Source organism: Ziziphus jujuba, chromosome 9 (assembly GCF_031755915.1).
Source record: "Ziziphus jujuba cultivar Dongzao chromosome 9, ASM3175591v1".
Lineage (NCBI taxonomy): Eukaryota > Viridiplantae > Streptophyta > Magnoliopsida > Rosales > Rhamnaceae > Ziziphus > Ziziphus jujuba.
Genome location: NC_083387.1, coordinates 857,866 through 877,530, shown reverse-complemented (window position 1 = coordinate 877,530; position 19,665 = coordinate 857,866). Strand labels below are relative to the sequence as shown.

At 36.3% G+C, this 19,665-nt stretch overlaps 3 protein-coding genes, 2 long non-coding RNA genes and 1 other non-coding gene across 9 annotated transcripts; 3 read left to right on the top strand and 3 right to left on the bottom strand.

Moving 5' to 3' along the window:
* Positions 1-141: 141 nt before the first annotated feature.
* Positions 142-1,420, bottom strand: LOC107426213 (autophagy-related protein 8i). The gene is made up of 5 exons (XM_016036333.4): positions 1,280-1,420; positions 1,125-1,180; positions 981-1,033; positions 667-785; positions 142-542 (listed from the first exon to the last, which is right to left on the bottom strand). Exons 1-5 carry the CDS (start codon positions 1,317-1,319, stop codon positions 454-456), a joined length of 357 nt encoding a protein of 118 aa, XP_015891819.3. The 5' UTR covers positions 1,320-1,420; the 3' UTR covers positions 142-453.
* LOC107426171 (uncharacterized) lies at positions 1,402-10,425 on the top strand. Of its 4 annotated transcripts, none has more exons than XM_060820319.1 (21): positions 1,402-1,536; positions 1,719-1,887; positions 1,997-2,280; positions 2,371-2,494; positions 2,686-2,768; positions 2,880-3,103; positions 3,215-3,332; positions 3,721-3,803; positions 4,084-4,290; positions 4,554-4,910; positions 5,275-5,446; positions 6,010-6,201; positions 6,451-6,660; positions 6,745-6,837; positions 7,343-7,557; positions 7,749-8,297; positions 8,383-8,463; positions 8,562-8,647; positions 8,927-9,664; positions 9,766-9,919; positions 10,042-10,425. In XM_060820319.1, the coding sequence occupies exons 2-21, from the start codon at positions 1,767-1,769 to the stop codon at positions 10,100-10,102; spliced, it is 4,152 nt and encodes a 1,383-aa protein (XP_060676302.1). In that variant the 5' UTR covers positions 1,402-1,536; positions 1,719-1,766; the 3' UTR covers positions 10,103-10,425. The 4 variants fall into 4 exon arrangements, with proteins under 4 accessions (XP_060676302.1, XP_060676301.1, XP_048337417.2 ...); XM_060820318.1 differs by having other exon boundaries at positions 1,411-1,536; positions 1,707-1,887; XM_048481460.2 differs by lacking the exon at positions 1,402-1,536 and having other exon boundaries at positions 1,650-1,887.
* On the top strand, positions 1,492-1,564 carry TRNAF-GAA (transfer RNA phenylalanine (anticodon GAA)). The gene has a single exon. It is a non-coding gene; the product is annotated as a tRNA-Phe (tRNA).
* A 143-nt stretch (positions 10,426-10,568) lies between the features above and the next one.
* LOC107426217 (uncharacterized) lies at positions 10,569-11,973 on the bottom strand. The gene is made up of 2 exons (XR_009640840.1): positions 11,069-11,973; positions 10,569-10,943 (listed from the first exon to the last, which is right to left on the bottom strand). It is a non-coding gene; the product is annotated as an uncharacterized LOC107426217 (long non-coding RNA).
* Positions 11,974-13,873: 1,900 nt separating this feature from the next.
* On the top strand, positions 13,874-16,355 carry LOC107409969 (S-adenosylmethionine synthase 2). Its single transcript, XM_048480919.2, has 2 exons — positions 13,874-14,033; positions 14,970-16,355. Exon 2 carries the CDS (start codon positions 14,979-14,981, stop codon positions 16,158-16,160), a length of 1,182 nt encoding a protein of 393 aa, XP_048336876.1. The 5' UTR covers positions 13,874-14,033; positions 14,970-14,978; the 3' UTR covers positions 16,161-16,355.
* Positions 16,311-18,999, bottom strand: LOC132805437 (uncharacterized). Its single transcript, XR_009640899.1, has 3 exons — positions 18,262-18,999; positions 17,493-18,026; positions 16,311-17,301 (listed from the first exon to the last, which is right to left on the bottom strand). It is a non-coding gene; the product is annotated as an uncharacterized LOC132805437 (long non-coding RNA).
* Positions 19,000-19,665: the final 666 nt, after the last annotated feature.

The window sequence follows — 19,665 nt, the reverse complement described above, 5'->3', positions numbered from 1 at the left end:
TGAATTTGTAATCAACAATTTTGTATTTCCTATACTGGATCCTAAACATCTGCTAAGTCCAAGTTCATTGGTTGCCTAAAAGTCCGTTAACAAAAAGTAAAAACTCGTGGTATATGGTATAACTGAAACAGAAGTAACAAGTTGTATAACATGCGGTCCCATACACCACACCAAGAAACATGTTTCCTTAAGGAAGAAGGCCAATATTGAACATGACATTGTATTACTTCATAATGACATGAACTGACGACCGTTTATATGTGTTGACAATTAAATGAAAGCATTATTAACATAAATAACCACAGTTCAAAGTTAACCCAAAAAATAAAAAAAAATAAAAAAAAATTAAAAAAAAAAATCTCTGGATGAAGGAAAAAGTGGGATTTGCAAGATATGCAATAATACAATACTGAATGGATCCAAATCTCAATCTCAGGCTCTCAGGCTAAAAGCCTAACCAAAGGTTTTCTCAGTGCTGTAACACATGTATAGAAATCCATCATCGTCCTTAAAAGATTCATAGACAGAGTCCATCAAACTAGCTGCAAAATCACAGTTAAGAACAGAAACATCATATTCATTCATTCATTCATTCATTCCGAGGATAAAAGATTTCCTTTTTCGGAAGCTAAACAATAGAAAGATAAGATGAGTAGTAGTCAGAACCTGTTTGAGGTAAAGTGTTATTGACAAATATAAAGAGAGCTTTTCCCGGGGTGAGATGGAGCCTGCTGCTTAAAATGTGAATGAATTGTCCAATTGACATGTCCCGGGGAACGAGGTATCTATCAATATCATCACAACACCAACAAATATAAATATGTATCAGTAAGAACTGGTTAATCTGACTGTTTTGTAAATTAGTTTTTACATCAGTACAAACTTTTAACAGCATCCTCTAGAAGGCCAAATTATATGCAAAAATAATTTCTATTTTTGGAAAATAGAAAGCAGCAATGAATAGAGAAAGGATTTAGTACTTTTTCTTTTCCAATTCAGGAAGGTCGCTGCTGGAGTATCTTTCCACAATTACCTGCCAAAGTCCCATTTCATGTCATGTAATGAAGTTGATCTTTTATTTTTAATTTTTTTAATAAAAAAGTAAGATATGCGGGTGTGCTTACAGGGACTCGGTCGGGGTATTTCGCCACAATATCCCGCGATTCTTCAACCCTTTGCTCTGCGCGTAAAGATTTTTACTTTCTTTCAGAATTAAACCATAATAACCGCCCTAACAATAAAAATCACACAGGAAAAAAACAAAGGTGTTGGAACAAACCGAATGCGAAGTCGTCCCTGAAAGATTTCGTCTTCCCCATGTTTCTGTCAGAAAAATGCTAATGCCTGTGCGTTTCCTCAGGATGTGAAAGATTACAGATAGCCAGATACCCCCCTACCCAGGAAGAAAGACAAATAGAAAACGGAGGAGGAAAACGTGTCCCAGACACTACGTACTATAAAACCTTGGAATTTTTTGTCTCCACGTAACAAGCGGGGATAGCTCAGTTGGGAGAGCGTCAGACTGAAGATCTGAAGGTCGCGTGTTCGATCCACGCTCACCGCAATTTTAAAATTTAATTATTATCATTATTATTTCCTTTTTTTTATTTATTTTTTTATTTTATTTTGTTTTTTAAAAGAAAAGGGAATTTGATTTTCTTGCGCCAAAACCCGGTTCATTCCGTTAGCATTGAAACTTGAAACAGTTGATCTCTCAGGCGGAGCCTTAGCTTAAACCCTAGGCAGCCGACTCGGAGAGCCCAAGTATGGCGGTGGAGCAGAGCAGTTCTTATCGTCTGCAAAGCAGCCAATACCTTGGAGAAATCTCCGCCCTCTGTCTTCTCCACCTACCTTCTCATATCTCTTCTCTTCCTTACCTCCTCGCCGGCATGTTTTCGACGGTTTTATTTTATTTTATTTTATTTTTTTAAAGATTTTATTAATTTCAGTGACTGAGCATATCGTTTTTCTTGGTTGGTTCATATAAGATAAGCAGGTTCTGGTTCCCAGCTGGTGGTCTATGATTTGGAATCAAGGAAGATGGTAAGGTCGTTTTGCGTGTTCCAAGGAATTCGCGTCCATGGGGTTCTTTGTTCTCTCATTGATTGTGATGCCGTAAACTCCGAGCTTGCTTTCAAAGTAGTCGTGTTTGGGGAAAGGAGAGTTAAGCTATTTTGCTTACGCATTGGCATGAATGAATCCCGAGTAAGCGTGGATCTCACGCTTTTGAAGTTGTTGCCTAAGTTTGGGAATTGGGTTTTGGATGTTTCCTTCTTGAAGGTAATGAAGCATAATTTATTTTCTGGCTTTGATTTTGGAAATTGGAAGTATGAATTTACTTGTTCTTTATTTTTGGTTGATTGTAAGTAGGGAGACGGCATTTCTTCACATGAGGGGAGGGGTAGCTACTATCTTGCTGTAGGATGTAGTGACAACTCTGTCCACGTATGGGACATCTCAAAGTGCTGCGTGATTCTTGAAGTTCAGTCTCCCGGTTAGTAAAACTTATAAGGTTCGAACAACCTGATTTGCTGCTCTAACTTGGGCAGGTTCAAACATTTTGTTTCGAATGTATTTCTTCTACTGTGTCTAAATAGTTTTGCTTTCTCTGACCAATTTTAAATTGTTTGAGGGTGGTTTTATACTTTTGGTTTTCTGATATAATTTTTTTATATTCACATATAGAGAGGAGTCTTCTTTATTCAATGCGTCTATGGGGTGATCATCTTGAATCTCTTCAAATTGCATCTGGCACTATTTTCAATGAGGTAACATCATGTTGCGGTCGATTTTTTCCCCTGCTAATGATTACAGTGGTACGTGTTTACTGTGTCAGAACGATTAACTGTTGTTAACTCTTAAGGAATTGGATTTGGCAGATCATTATTTGGAAAGTGGTACCTCACATTGATGCTTCTCCTTTTAAATGTCAAGTGGAAGACAACGTTGGTCATAGCAGTTCATTCTCAAATTCTCTACAATATCATCATCAGCAGTATGAAGCTGTTCACATTTGTAAACTTGTTGGACATGAAGGTTCAATCTTTCGCATATCGTGGTCTTCCAATGGATCCAATGTGGTTTCTGTCTCTGATGATCGTAGGTGAATTATTATCTTCTATTCAATGATTTAATAGTGCTATTCTAAATTTTATTTTATTTTTTCTCTTAATTAGTAATTCAAGTAATTTTTTGATTTTCTTTGTTGGTTCAGCGTTCGTGTCTGGGAAGTTTGTGCTGACATAGAAGACTCTAATAAACCAGGGGAATCTGTTGGGCTTGTGCTTTTTGGTCACAATGCAAGAGTTTGGGACTGCTGTATTTTTGATTCTGTAAGCTTCACAAGATCCTAGTGTATATTCTCTTTTTGGGGTCTGAAAGATTAATTTATTTGGGAAATCAAATTAAAATAAAAGAGATCATTTAATGCTAATTTAATTGGTAACAAAAATTCACCTTTTAAATGGATTTTTGATCTTTTTTAAGCTGTTCAATTATCACTCCTACTGCTTTAAACCTACATGCTGTTATGCTTGGGATTTGAACCATAGCATCTCTCATCAACTAATTTCCTCATCAGCTGAAATTTGATTTTACGATTAATTTATGAATTTATATGAAATTCCATTACTTATTTATCCTTTTTTTTTTTTTCTCTTTTTTCTTTTTTTAATGATGTGTTTTCTATTACAAACAAATCAGTTCCCTTTGTTTTCTCAGTTTATTGTCACGGCTGGTGAGGATTGTACATGTCGTGTGTGGGGAACGGATGGTAAACAGCTTCAGGTGCTCAAGGAACACATGTAAGTGCATTTTCTTCTTCTTCTTCTTCTTCTTCTTCTTCTTCTTCTTCTTCTTCTTCTTTCCCGATCTTTTTCTGTGATATCTAGATAATTAATTAATGTTTTTTGAATTTATATGAAAAATGGACAAACTCAAATCGTTTTGATTTCCGATAGTTAGGAATCTGTATGTGATAATGATGTGATCCTTGGAAGAAAGTTGATTTGTATTAGTTATAGGACCTTATTGACACTTGCTTTTTGCCAAGCTTGATCTTGCCTTTATTTTTGTTGTCTACAGAGGAAGGGGAATATGGCGATGTTTGTGTGATCCTGAATTTTTGCTGCTTATTACTGCTGGGTTCGACTCTGCTATCAAAGTGCATCAGCTGCATGCTTCACTTTTCCTCGGCTTGGAGGGGCATTCTGATGTTAACAACATTGACGGAACAAACTTGTATATTGTTCATATTCCTAATTCATCAGAGCATGTTTGCCTTATGGATAGGTAGTGTTCTAAGTTTGGAGTAACTCTGAGTATGGAAGTGGTAGAGGTGTCATAACATTCTCAGTATGAACAACTAACTGAATAGATCATTAAGATACCATCGCTTATGTGAAACTCAAAACTTGGTGCTTTTATGAACTTTAAGAACTCCCAACATTTTTATTTTTTACTGTGCTAGTTTAGTTCGGAAATTTAGTTATTACCATTTTATTATCTAATTCTTATATTTATTGGAATTGTTTGGTTTTTCTGACCTTTTTCAGCAAAAGTGAATATGTCCGTTGCTTGCACTTTGCATGTGAAGACGTTCTTTATGTGGCCACAAACAACGGTTATCTTTATCATGCTAAATTATCTGAAATTGGTGATGTATATTGGACTGAAATTGCCCGGGTTGGTGAAGTGGTGCCAATTATTTGTATGGATTTATTGTCCAAACCGTTTAAACAATGCTGCGGCGTTGAGGATTGGGTTGCGCTTGGAGATGGCAAAGGAAATGTGACAATTATCCAAGTTGTGAGTGATGTATGTGCACCTAAAGTGGGTGTTGCATTGACTTGGTCAGCTGGACCAGAGAGACAGCTTTTAGGAACCCATTGGTCCAAGTCACTAGGTTGGGGGTAATGACCATTCATTCCATTAAATTATCTTTTTATGCACAGGAACTCAATATTATTAATATCTGGATGCTACCAGTTTATATGTAATGTTAATACATGTCCAGGTCCTCTAGGTTGTGGTAAATGGATTGCTGGTTAAACTATCAACATTGTGGACACAATTTTGTGTTCAAAACCCACCAGCATTTGGAACTTAGGTGGTGTGATTATGTCATGGTTACCACTTTCAGATGTCAAAGGACAAGTCCTATACCACCATACCAATCTGTTGCAAAATTAGGCTATGCCAATGGAATTTATACTCTCAGAGTATCTACATTTTAGAATTATTATCAACATGTGCTTTGTTTACCATATGATTCAGGTATGTCTTCACTGCTGACCCAAGAGGCACATTGAAGTTGTGGAGGTTGTGTGATCAATTACAGTCTGTTTCTCATAATTGTGCGGGTAGTCTTGATGCCTTCCTTGTAGCAGAATTCATGTCATCTTTTGGGATACGAATAATGTGTTTGGATGCATCTTTTGAGAATGAGGTATTTGTTTCCTTCGTTCTTGTGAATGGAAAGCTCTTCAATTTGATTTCTATTTATTTTTAAGAGACTATAATTGGAATGTCTACTCAAGTGTTCCAAATCACTAAAAGGAAATAATAAATGGCATAGCTACTCATTACGCAATTGACCCTATGTGGCTCAAAAAATGAAAGATAATTATAATAAGCCTGAATGATTTTGTGTTGTCTAATTCCATTTAATATGTTTTCCTAACATGATTTCTCCAGGTTTCTCATGTCCATGTTATTATGCATGAATTCTCTCTCTCTCTTGCTTAGATCAATTTTAAATATCTTGTTAAAATAAATTAAAACAGTGGCTGCTTCTTAGATACACTGACAAATAAAGAAGGAGGAAAAAAAAAAAAAAAAAAAAGAAAAAAAACCTTCCCCCCCCCCCCCCCCCCCCCCTCTTCTCTTTACTCTGGTAAAAGTATAAATTGAAGCACTATTGTAATAATATTTAGCACAAAATGTGAATCTCAGATAGAGTTTTTTCTCATGAAGTATTTGTTACCACCCATTATAGCCGAAATTTTGCAGGTGCTGTTGTGTGGAGATATTCGTGGTAATCTCGTTCTATTTCCTTTGTTAAAGACTGTATTGCTGAGGACATCTGCGGCCCCAGATGTGAAAATATCTGCCTTAACTTATTTCAAAGGTGCTCATGGGATATCAAGTGTCACCAGTGTCACAGTTGCTGGGCCAAGTCCCAATCAGATTGAAATATGTTCGGTATAGTCAATATACTTGCTTCAAGTATTGTCTGAATTTGTCTTTGTCTCTTTATAAGTATGTGTTAGATAGTAATTATTGAGCATGCACTTTCTTTTCCTGTTTTCACCATTAGAAAAAGAAATGTTTTCTATAGACTAATGTAATTGTCAGTATGGCGATAATAAAATAAGATTGGAAGATGACATCCTATTTATCCAGAATTTCTGATGATATTATGTACTTAATGGGTCATTATTTCTAATTCAGACTGGGGCAGATGGGTGTATATGCTATTTCGAATATGATAGAGATGGACAGATTTTGGAATTTATTGGGATGAAACAAGTGAAAGAGTTGAGTCTTGTTCGATCTGTCTGTGCCGAGAATAATTCTGTTAATGAGTTGTCCATCTGCCATTATGCTTCTGGTTTTTCATCAGTTGATTTTATGATTTGGAACTTAAAAACTGAAATGAAGGTATGTTCTTCCTCTCTATCACTTTGTCCCCAATGCTAATATGAACAAAGGTTTGATTCATATTTGGTGCCTGAGATAAAGCAGGTTGTGAGAATTCCTTGTGGTGGATGGCGTCGTCCTCATTCTTATTATCTTGGAGATGTGCCAGAATTAAAGAATTGCTTTGCATATGTCAAGGTACAATTCTGTCAACATGATTTAATTTAATAAGTGCAAATACTAGAATCATCACCTTCTAGGCAAGAACATCATTTGTAACAGCTGTTTTAAAATTATTTTAAAAGAATGAAGAGAATCTTAAGGTTTGGATCTCAACTAAATTAACTTTAGATTTCAGTTTTGTCAAATGTTTATATAGTATTTGCGACTATAGTTCTGCTTCAAATTTGTGATGGGCCATAATTTTCTAATGACTGGCATAATGTTTTTAAAGACATTTGAGGCTTAAATCTTGAGGTCATGCCTCAAGACGATGCATAATGCAAGGACCTCAATGTTATAACCTCAAGACAAGGAATATAAGGCTCTTCCTGTTGAGGCGTAAACCTCTGATTCTATTTAGGCTGAGGCCTCATATTCAATAGGATATGGTTTGGGTTGCAGTTGGACTTCATGCATTTTTTGCAGAGATTATTGGTTCTTCATATGTTTAGTAACTGTATAATACTCATTTCTGTTTCAGGATGAAACCATCTACATTCATAGACACTGGGTACCAGATGTGGACCGGAAGATGTTTCCCCAGAACTTGCATATGCAATTCCATGGGAAAGAGATGCACACCTTATGCTTTATTCCAGAAGATTTGCAACCTAGAGCGAATGGAAAGCACAACCTCTACTCTAGATTTAGTTGGATTGCAACGGGATGTGAAAATGGCACTGTAAGGTTGACTAGGTATGACAATAATTATTCTCTACATAGAATCTGACTTAATTGTGGACAAAAATTTCCTCAGTCATTCCTTATCCTTTTTACCCACCTCTAAACCTCTCTCAGGACAAGTTTCTGATTTCACTTGGTCTTGAAAATGCCTGATTTTAATGATGCTTGTACGTGACCACTTGGCTGTGATATGGTTTGCATAGGTATACCTCAGGTATTGAAAACTGGTTGGAATCGAAGTTGCTTGGCGAGCATGTTGGTGGATCAGCCGTGAGATCAATATGCTGTGTGTCAAAGATACATCTAATTTCAGTGGATGTTACCAATTTACCAAATGCATCAACTGAGAAGGAAGATAATTTAGTCCTATTGATTTCAGTGGGTGCTAAGCGAGTTTTAACTTCTTGGCTACTAAGGAATAGGAAGCTAGACAATAATGGAGAAGAACTTAGTCAGCAACATAGAGTATCTGGAAATGGCATTTCATCAGATATGTCATCTTCAATGTCATTCCAGTGGCTTTCCACGGATATGCCACCAAAGTATTCTGGCACTAATAAACTTACCAAAAATGTTGGGGAAATAATTTGCGGTTTAGCTCAAAATGTATCGACTATCAATTCTACTGGGTTTGGATCAGAGTCTCCTGAAAAAGGGAATACACAGCTAAAATCTTTCATTGGAGACAAATGTGAAGATGATTGGAGATACCTGGCTGTCACCTCTTTCCTTGTTAAGTGTGCAGGTTCCAGGTGATAGGAGATCCCTCATTATCTTGCTTATCTTATATTCAACCTTCCCTCTAATGAAATTTTATTAATGTCTGATTTCTTTCAGGTTAACAATCTGTTTTGTTGTTGTAGCTTGTTCAAATGCTACGCTAGTATTACGGGCTTTGGTCTTGCCCCACAGATTATGGTACTAACAAGGGAGCTGATCATTTTGTTTCCTTAGCCTTTCAAGTTTCCATGTCTATTCTTGGCATTGTCTCTTTCTTTAATAAAATGTTATTGCAGGTTTGATGTGGCTTTTCTGGTTCCTCTATCATCCCCAGTATTGGCGTTGCAGCATGTTATTATCCCCACATCTCTATCTTCTGTAGGTAAGTCTGTTTTTGAAGTTTTCAGTTTGTGGAAATGGCAGAAGCATTGCTCCATGAAATTGTTGTGGTGTTAAACGATTAGCACAGGTTACTTGCACAGTAAAATTAATCATTCATGTTGATTAGGGGACTATAACGTTTCTTTTCTTTCTATTGTTACTATAATGTACTTCTAGCATGTCCATTCTTGTAATGATTATTTGAGAAAGTTACATTTTAATTTGGCATTTCTCACTTTTCTCTAAAGTCTTACAGTTTTCTTGTATGCATGATTAACAGAGGAGATTCAGGTTGGAAGTCTTTTCATTGCCATTAGTGGAGCTACTGATGGAAGTATTGCCTTTTGGGACCTGACTAGAAGTGTTGAGGGTTTTATGCGACAGATATCAGTTCTTCAAGTAGAGAAGTTGATTGACTGTCAGAAACGGCCACGCACAGGAAGGGGAAGTCAGGGTGGACGGCAGTGGAGATCCCTAGGTAGCATGTCAAAAAAAAGAGCGGGCTGTGGATCAATCTCAGTAAATATTGGGGAGGGTACTAATCATAATTTGGTAAATCATGTCACGGGTAAAGGCTCAACAAATTGTGACAGTAGCACTACAGTTTCTTCACAGGCTATTAATACTGCCTTCCTGAATGTAGAATTGAATGCAGATGATTCATCATCTGAGATAAGTGAAATAAGGCCTTTGCATGTTTTGAAGAACATTCACCAATCTGGTGTCAATTGTCTACATGTTTCATATGTTGAGGGTTGCCAAAGTTCTGATGGCAGATTTCTTTACAATGTACTTAGTGGGGGTGATGATCAAGCCCTTCACTGTCTTAGATTTGAATTGTCACCATCATTAACAACGCAGGAATGTGATTTAGTAATGCTGAATGGCAGAACTTCTGTTATTGGTGCTGGAAGTGTCAATGACTTTGTTCATTCTAGCCAAAACCATAACGTGAACTATAAAATTAAAGTCTTAAGTCATTACAATGTTCCCTCAGCTCATAGCTCTGCTGTAAAAGGTGATTTTCTACATTAAATCGTGCAATTTATTATTTTTCTTTCTCCATTTCCTGACTGCTGCAACTCATGTCGATACTTCTTTCTTTGTTCATATATGAAGGTGTTTGGACCGATGGCTCTTGGGTGTTTTCAGCTGGTCTGGATCAGCGACTTAGGTGCTGGTGTGTTGGGGAACAAGGTGAGCTAACTGAGTTTGACAATGTAATCGTTAGTGTGCCAGAGCCAGAAGCGTTGGATGCCAGAGTCTGCAGCAGGTTTTGTAAATCGAGCTTTCATTGCCAAATTTCATTGTGTAGCGAATATTTTACATAATCAATTTGTATAAAATGAGAAATTATCATATTGCAGTTTGTCAATTGTTTTGTGTTTTATGCAGGGGTCACTATCAGATTGCAGTTGCTGGAAGAGGGATGCAAATGGTCGAGTTCTCCACATGATGCTTTCCTCCTGATAAGGAAAATGGTACCGTCGATTGAACTCGTTTGGACAGTTGCTTTCCGGATTGGGCTGGGCCAGGCCGGGCTAGGCTCTTTGATGATTGGGTCTTCCGGTTAGGCGTACTTTTTTTTTTTGGGCCAGGTGATTCGTGAACAGGCTCTTAGCGTGTATTGTAAAAGGGTACCAAGTTGGTTTTGGGTATCATGGGGAGGCAGTGCATGTGCAGCATTGAATGGGTTGACGAAGATATGTTATCCTTGTTGCAATGGATATTCTAAAATATCTCATTTATTAATCAAAATTTTAAAAGTTAAAAAGGTAATGTTGTATAGTTAGTATTGCATACTGAGTAAACGATAAGCTGAAGCATCGCCTGTGCATGTGGCGTAGTTTTTAGGTGTGTTGTGCTGCTGAGAATTTGGCTGGCCCGCCTTTAAATTATTTTCTTAATGGTTGATAATATCGTAGACAAACTGGGGATATATATATTTTTCTTATAAAGTAGAGATTCCCGGTTAAAGACGATCACCACCCACCCATGTTCACATTGATTTACGAACTTGTCCATTCCCCAAGATAATAAAAGGAAATAAACAATAATAAATTTATTTTTTTGTAAAAAAGAAAAGGAAGTTAAAATGGTAAAACCAACATGGATCATGGTCCCTCCCTCCCTGCGGAATGGGGTTATCCAACCAAAAAGACAAAAACAAATTCGATTCCATGGCAAGGATGAAGGATTTTGAAACTCAATCAACATCATATTTTTCTGTTATCTTGTACTGCAATCTTCTTCTTTTTCTTTCTTTCTTTTGTGATTCATTTCATATTGGCCTGTACCTTATATGGAAAATTCATCAACTTTAAAAAAGTAAAAAAGGGAAATTATAGATTTATATTCATTTACATGGAAAAATCAAAATGGAATGGAATTGGTGCTATAATAGTACTATTATTATATATACTTGTGCAGTAGCGCAGGAGAAGTTAGACACAACGCATGCTGAAACTTTGAAAATTAATGGCCCTGTTGTGGGAAGGAATAGTTGAATTTTTTTTTATTTTTCTAAGAAGTACCTGATCTGATCTGTGTTAGAGAAGATAATACAGGGCGGGTGCGGGTCCACTTGGTTCAGAATAAAATTAAACATGAAGAAACAATTGAAGGTCCCATGATGATGATGGAGATGGTGAAGATGAAAATGTCGATTGTAAAATGAAGGAGATAAGTAGTCATGGAAGTGCAGATGACATGCCGTGCTTTTAAACTTCAGCAACCAACCATCCACCTTGTTGAAGATAAAGACTCCATTTACATTTTGCTGTGGGAATTTGGTGAATTTTCTTGGTCAATTTGGTCGATATGGTGGGTGAGGACGTTTGACGAGTCAGTCTTACCAACTGCGTCCCTACCACTGCTACGTGCCGGTTTGGCCCCCAACGTTTTGGGAATTCCCAACCCAAACCCACTTTACTTTCCTTCTCATAGTTGCCGCCACGCCAAAGACTCATGGGTCATGGTTCATGCGTTCGGCTTCTCCAGCTTCTACTTCTAAATTCTATTTTTATCCCTTGTTTTGTAATTGTAATTGTAATTGTATGGTCAAAATACTCGAATTCAAATGGGTTGGTGGCCAAACGCGCTCTTCATCCCCATATCACTTACTTTTTTTAATGTCTTCCATAATAATACTTTGTTTTTTGCATGACCAACCAACCAACCAAAAAAAAATAATGTTGTCCAACTCCGGCCCCAACATGCAGCATGAATAAAACGCGCCCAAGCCAATGACGCAATTATTGATATGATCTCAGATCTATTTCTTTATTTATAACAGGGATTGACAGCAATATGAAATAAGGAAGCTTGCCTTCTTTCTCGTTTTTCACAAATTAAATAAAATGATGTTTAACTGAAAAGATTGTTTTCTCTGCCTTGACACCTCCAGCTCAATTTTGGCCACTGTGTTGTCGGTGGCACTTCAGGACCATTATGCCATCAAACCCATCTGTATACGCGTATTACACGTACAAGGGCATTTTATTACATTTCATATACCTATATGCAGTGTTCTAAAAGATGTGAAAATGCTCTGTCTAAGCGCACCTAGCCGTGAACCATATGATATTTTTAGATAATGTCTCGTAATAAGGCTTAGAAAAAAGAGACAAATGTTATGTTGACCATATAATGTGCGCCTAAGCATTGAAAGATACGAGTTTTTTTATTCAAAATTTTTTTTTTAAATTATTTATTTTTAATATTAAAAAATAATTCATAAGAAATTAAAAAATAAAAATAAAAAATAAAAAATATTGTTAAAAAATTAAATTTTTTTTTTAAGATTAAGTGTTTTTCTTAAACTAAAAAAATAAAAATGATGAATAAAAAAAATAGTAATAAATTAGAGACTCTACTAGCAACTAATACTAGTAGTGCACAATCATGGATTGTCAAATGTTATTATGATGATGAAAATGATGATGATATGTTAACATCTAAAAAAGATTATAGAAATGCTCAAGTTAAAATTAGGAAGCCCGAAAAAAATGATTTTTTATCGAAAGATGTAAATATTGAATTAGACAGGAATTAGATTATAATAATAGTTAAAATATGTATTAATATAACAATTATTAGGTATTTATGGATTTGTAATATATATATATATATATTTTGAAATTAATTTGTTGTTGAAAACTTGAAAAACATAAATTTTCATAAATCTATTATCATCAATTACATGTTAATTTATGTTTATTATACATATAAAAATAATATAGTTTTATATATATTTTGACATTTAAAATATAAATTATTTATTTATTTAATAGCTTTATAATAATTAAAATAATATAATTATAAAATATTTTTTCACGTCTAGACTTCATCTATACTCTTAAAATTTAGGCTTGATCTTGTCATCTTAGGGATCTTTACGTTTTTTAAATACTACCTATATGCCATGGCTAGGCTTCATGTCACTTTGGAGCCTTGTCATTTATACACTTCCATCTTCTAATTAATTGTTTTCCCAAAATGTCTTATAATAAACAAGAATTAATTTACTATATAATAATCCTTCCTTATCACCTCCTTTTCCCTAATTTATAATATACTTTGGGAATGGTGCAATGAATCCCATTCTCATTCCTTAAGATCACATATATTCCTCAAACTGAACTAATTATGCTTTCTATCTTTCTTTTATTTATTTATTTATTTATGGAACTATAATTTATCTCTTTAGATCCGTCTATAATGTTTTACTTCTTTTTTCTTCCCTTTTTTCTTTTTTAAAACAAATATTTTCTAGTTTTTGGGTCAAAAAGGAAAATGTAGAAATACATTTATAGAAAAATAAAATAAAAAATAAAATAATTGAACACATACGGAAAAATGCAGAAGGCGCAGATTCCTGTCCACATTCATTAAGCCAAGCCATTGGCTATAAAACCCAGAAGCCATCGAAGCCGAGGACCGGCTAGGGTTGGTGAATGACCGGGAGTTCCCGGCAAAAACATGAGAGGCCCAAAACATGGAGAAAAAAAAAAAAAAAAAATGTGCGTAGCAATAGGATTGTGTTATGAAAGCAGCCAAAAAAATGTTCTATTACAATCCCACCAACCCCACCAATCGCATCCATGGATTTTCTGACAATCCAACGGCTATAAAGTTCCACGCAACCGAATTCACTCAAGAGTCAGATCTCAGACTCCGTAGATAATAAACACAATATAGAATTAGGCGAATCCATACCGACTTGTCCGGTAAGCGGTATTGGTGCCGTTGGTCTATAAATAGAGTCACTTGAGGTACGTAGTCTTCGTGTCGTTGAGTTCCGCTGAATTAGGGGTCTGGTTCAAGAGAGCTACTCGCAAACACGCCCTTTGAGCAGCCGTAGATCTGCTTATCATCCCCTTTCAAAGGTAAAGGGGACCTTGCTATTTATGTTTTTGGGATCTCTCTCCTGTGTTTTTTCGCATGGTAGCACTATTTTTATTTATTTTTTTTTTTTTTATCTTTTAGAAGTTCTTTCTCTGCAGCAGGGTCTGCTTGCTTGCTTGCTATGTCCGCTGTCTGCAGATCTGGTTATGTTTGATTGAGATTTATGAGTTTTTTTTTTTAAAATTTTTTTAAAAGGATCTGATAGAAATTGAGAAATTTTCAAACTGTGATTTGAAAAACACGTAGTGATTTTTGAGTCGTAATGTGGTCATTGAATTTGACTGGTATTATTCAAATAATGTCTTAGAAATTAAAGCAGACTCTTTACTCATCTAGTAAATTGAGTAGATCTGTTGATATAATTGGCATTTTTTTTTCCATATTATTTTACTCATTTATTTATATGTTAGAACTAGGTAACGAAGATTTTTGTTTCAGATTTGAGACTTTCTTCCAAGTTGTTTGCTTTAAACTTGAGAGTGGCACGATTGTTTTCTTGATGGCTTTTATTAGATTCTTTCATCTTTAAGTCTGTTTTTCCTCTCTGTTTAGCTGTTTTGGGAACATAAGCTTTTGTTAGATTTTGATCTATATGAAGGATATTTTATTGCTTTTATTTTTATTCTGTGTTCCATTCTCCATTATTTATCAAATATATGTTTCAAAATATATATATATATATATATATATATTTTTTTTTTCTTTATTCTATATTCCTTGAATCTGTCTCTTCTCCATTTTGTTTTTGGCTACAATACTGCTTTGACTAAAATAAGCATAGTATGTATTAGTATAATTGATACACGATCTGATAGGGTGATTGATGGTCACTAACCCAACCGACACTTGACTTTGATAAACATATATTGCTGCTAATGATAATGATGCTAAAGTGCACTAATTTTGTATAATTGCAGCTTGAGAAGATGGAAACCTTTCTATTCACCTCCGAATCTGTGAACGAGGGTCATCCTGACAAGCTCTGTGACCAGATCTCTGATGCGGTGCTGGACGCCTGTCTCGCCCAGGACCCTGACAGCAAAGTTGCCTGCGAAACATGCACCAAGACCAACATGGTCATGGTCTTTGGTGAGATCACCACCAAGGCCACTGTAGACTATGAGAAGATTGTCCGTGATACTTGCCGTACCATTGGATTTGTCTCTGATGATGTGGGTCTTGATGCTGACAACTGCAAGGTTCTGGTTAACATTGAGCAACAGAGCCCTGATATTGCACAGGGTGTCCATGGTCACTTCACCAAGCGCCCTGAGGAGATTGGTGCTGGTGATCAGGGCCACATGTTTGGTTATGCCACTGATGAAACCCCTGAATTTATGCCCCTTAGCCATGTCCTTGCAACCAAGCTTGGGGCTCGCCTCACTGAGGTTAGGAAGAATGGCACCTGCCCCTGGTTGAGACCTGATGGAAAGACCCAAGTTACTGTTGAATACTACAATGACAATGGCGCCATGGTTCCAGTTCGCGTGCACACCGTCCTTATTTCCACCCAGCACGATGAGACTGTTACTAATGATGAGATTGCAGCTGACCTCAAGGAACATGTTATTAAGCCTGTGATCCCAGAGAAGTACCTGGACGAGAAGACCATCTTCCATCTTAACCCATCTGGCCGCTTTGTGATTGGTGGTCCTCATGGTGATGCAGGTCTCACTGGACGCAAGATTATTATTGATACTTACGGTGGATGGGGAGCCCATGGTGGTGGTGCCTTCTCTGGCAAGGACCCCACTAAGGTGGACAGAAGTGGTGCCTACATTGTCAGGCAGGCTGCCAAGAGTATAGTGGCAAATGGCCTTGCTCGTAGGTGCATCGTGCAGGTCTCTTATGCCATTGGTGTGCCTGAACCGTTGTCGGTCTTTGTTGACACATACGGAACTGGAAAAATTCCTGACAAGGAAATCCTTAAGATTGTGAAGGAGAACTTCGACTTCAGGCCTGGAATGATCACAATTAACCTCGATCTTAAAAGAGGTGGCAATGGCAGGTTCCTTAAGACAGCTGCCTACGGACACTTTGGAAGGGACGACCCAGACTTCACGTGGGAGATTGTGAAGCCTCTCAAGTGGGAGAAGCCGCAAGCTTAAATTTCATCAAACTTGCCTCTGCTGTTCAATGCCTTGCTTATATGGGTACTGCATGAATAATTTGCGTTTTTTTTTTTTTTTTTTTTTTTGGCTGCTGCTCTATCATCTTAAAGCTATAACTAATGTTCTAATTCAACACATGAGATATGCCCTATTTTATTTTATTTTATTTTATTTTTTTATAATTTTTGGTTATTTTTCTATTTCATTATTATTGGATGTATTTGTCAGTGTCCTGTAATGAACAGAATTTTGCCCAAGTTTATGGCACTGGTAGTGTATTAGTAACTGCTTGTAGAATAGAGCAGCAGGGCAGCAGCAAATCCAGTCTTGTGTTTCTTTTTGGTCAAAAACGAATTATTTGTTTTAATTCTTCCTTCATTATCCTATAATTTCGTCATTTATTTTTGCTATGAAATCGAAAAGATCCGTTAAACACGGCAGAACAAAAGCATCTATTCTTGCATCTAGAAACGGTGACAAAGTCCACAAAAGATTCAGAGCAAATTTCAAAAACGATTGCCTTGTTCCATTGTCCGGTCCTATTGCTATAAGCTGAAAGCAACTTTAACGACATTTCAGGAATCAAATCCTCATAATATCTCACCCACCCTTGCACTCCCCGATTGGAGCGAAATGACTCGTTTGTTTAGACATCAAAATTACGTCTCTAAGTGCAGAACCCTCTCTCGCTCTCTTTCTTTTGCACAAACACATCTTAAGAGTATGGTGTTGTAACCTGAATCCACAATCACTGAACTAGACAAATATGATATGAGTAGGCTGCAGTTCTTCGCAATCGCTGGGAACCTTTGTTTTGTTGAAAGGAAAGATAAGGGAATTGATATAAAAGCAGCTTTTCAAAATTTAGAGTAAACCATGTAGAACTAATCGGTTTGACCACCATGTAAAGCATAGTTCCAAATGTAAAGAAAGTGCTGGTGACATTTCCTTGTCCCAAAGTTTCTCATCAGGTTTCTATTCAAAAGAGCTCTCTCAAAGTTTGCTAGATTCATCCTTTAAGTTAATAATATGAATGGTCTATAAGTACAACCAAACCAGCTGTTTTGTTAAATTCCACAAATTTGACGCCTTGCCCTTGAGCTCCGTCATCAAGCCGGATAGTCACATTTTCCGACAGCTGTCAAAAATTCAATCACAAATTCAGTTGCAGCTTTTTAATCAATGCAACAGTAGAGTTTAAAGTAAAAGCAAAACAATGGTTTTTTCAGCTATCCCTCCTTTAACATTAATATTATTCAAGGATTTTTTTCTAGTGTAATTGAAGAAACGAAACAACAAGTGGTGGTGAGTGAGAAAGTGAAAGCATACATGGGTTCCGGTAAACGATCAAACCAGTGCCATCGAAATGGCAGTTCCAAGGATGCTTCCCAGCTGCCTTGTAGAAGAGATTCATGGCAACTGAAGCATGCGAGACAGGGTTATCTGGATTGAAGCAGCTGCCTCCTGGTTGAATGGTCCTACAGTCCACTCCACTTTGGTCGCAGCTATAATCAGTGTTCTGCCTAAGCTTCTCACCTTCTGTTGAAGGCTTCACAATGCACCATGTAGCCTCCCCTCTATCTGCTTCCTACTTGAAGAAAAACACAATGTTTTCTGGATCTTGTTCAAGCGACTCAAAAGCTCCTTCACAGGTTGATTAATAATTAGTAATTACATTGGCCAATGTCCCATCTGTGCGAAATTTCTTACATTTATTCGTTGCAAATCACAATATCCACATAAAACAAAGAAAATAGTGTGCACCATCACCGTGCACAAATCGAATCACCACAGATGGATATACTTACTGATGGAGTAATTTAGGTCTCACCTGATCGCTTTCAGTGGCAAAAGTCCTCGACCCTGCAACACAGGAATATAGGCATGAAATACTAAAATAACTTGATAGACGAAGTAAAGCCAAAAAAAAAAAAAAATAGAGAAAAACTCTGCCCAAAATGAAAAAAAGAACATTCAGAAAAACATAACACAAAACAAACAAAAACAAAAACTTGAAAGACAAACTTAAATTATTCCACTGTTCTGAAACAATAATTTGAAAAATGTATTTTCATCTTTGCATGCATGCCCTCCATACCTGTGCTGTGAGAGAAAAACAGTTGAACAATGCCCAACGTTATCAATAAGAGTACCGGAGACCGCTTTGCAACCCCCATTATAATCTCTGGCGGACAATTGTAAATTAACGAGAGTAAGAGTGAGTGAGTGAGAAGGAGAGCACAGAGCTTAGCAATGAAGGCATTATAGTTATACTGGTTTTGAGGGAATGCTTTACAGATGGCGTAGGGAATCAAAAACAGAAGATGCCCCTCCCTTCCCTTTGGCCTTTGCTAAGATGGTCGCGTGCTACAGAGGGCAGCATTGTCATAATATATATACAAAATGCAATTTTAAAGCAATGAATTATTTGGAAATATCCAAAAAAAAAAAAAAAAAACATTTGATGAAAAGAAGAATCTCTGGAGTGGGTGGGCATTGGTGGAAAAGTAGCGTCATTGAATAGTTTTAAGGAATAAGGACAATTCAGGTGGCAAGAGACGTTGTAGTTCTGATATGCTTTTGCACGATTGTCATTCGTGAATCCAGTCATCCAGATGCAATCCAGTTCCATTTTTTCTGTGCCTCTTGTATGTTTGGTTTTTCCTATTATTTCATTAATTAATTAATTAATCTGAGCATTGAAGCCAAGATTATCATGATGAGTGTTTTGAGTTTAAAATAAACAAGTTCTGCTCAGTTTTCTGTTAGTTATACTTGTTAAAACCAACCGTATATATTCATATTTATTGGGATACATATAGCCTAAGATCATGAAATTATTGAGCTAGAACAATTATATTGTTGTAATTTGTGTTTTGGTGGTCTCAATATCATTAAGTAATAATTTAATTTGGATTAAGTTTTTTATGTCCAGTTTATCTAGAGATAATCCGATATCTGATCAAATTTATTACAAATTGTCATTCCTACATCAACACACTTCACGTAGCTCTTAATCTATTAACTAACCCAAACATTTGTTGATGATGGTCAACTGTGTGATTCCATCTTTACCTTAATGACCTACCCACTTCTTCCTGTTAAATTGGTGTGACATTTACTCATAACGCTTGTGTGCCTATTATCCATACATCTCCATTTTTCAGTTGCTGCCGAAGGATAAAGTTAATTAAAAATGCTAATTTCCCACAACCATTTCAATTCCAACTTCTTTTTTGTGTGTTGCAAACAAAGCTAAGACATATTATATGCCTGCGTATTCAAGGGGTGCCCTCTGCCTTTTTCTGTCTCTTCCAAAACAAAACATCAAACATGTCATCTTCTTTATTCTCTGTGTGATTGTAAAAATCTCAAATTTACATAATTGTAGAGATTTCGTTTCCCTTTTTTTATTTTTTTCGTTTTTGCCTTTAATTTTCCTCTTATATGTATATATTTATATATATTATAATATATCGATTGCATATAATATAATATACTT

Bases quoted from the DNA above. Each gene is read 5' to 3' on its own strand.
- LOC107426213 (XM_016036333.4), bottom strand. From the start codon at position 1,319: ATGGGGAAGACGAAATCTTTCAGGGACGACTTCGCATTCG. The intron at 1,034-1,124 runs GTAAGCACACCC...GGACTTTGGCAG, and splicing joins AATACCCCGACCGAGTCCCT to GTAATTGTGGAAAGATACTC. The intron at 786-980 runs GTACTAAATCCT...TGATATTGATAG, and splicing joins CCTGAATTGGAAAAGAAAAA to ATACCTCGTTCCCCGGGACA.
- LOC107426171 (XM_060820319.1), top strand. From the start codon at position 1,767: ATGGCGGTGGAGCAGAGCAGTTCTTATCGTCTGCAAAGCAGCCAATAC. The intron at 4,291-4,553 runs GTAGTGTTCTAA...GACCTTTTTCAG, and splicing joins CATGTTTGCCTTATGGATAG to CAAAAGTGAATATGTCCGTT. The intron at 6,838-7,342 runs GTACAATTCTGT...TTTCTGTTTCAG, and splicing joins ATTGCTTTGCATATGTCAAG to GATGAAACCATCTACATTCA.
- LOC107409969 (XM_048480919.2), top strand. From the start codon at position 14,979: ATGGAAACCTTTCTATTCACCTCCGAATCTGTGAACGAGGGTCATCCT.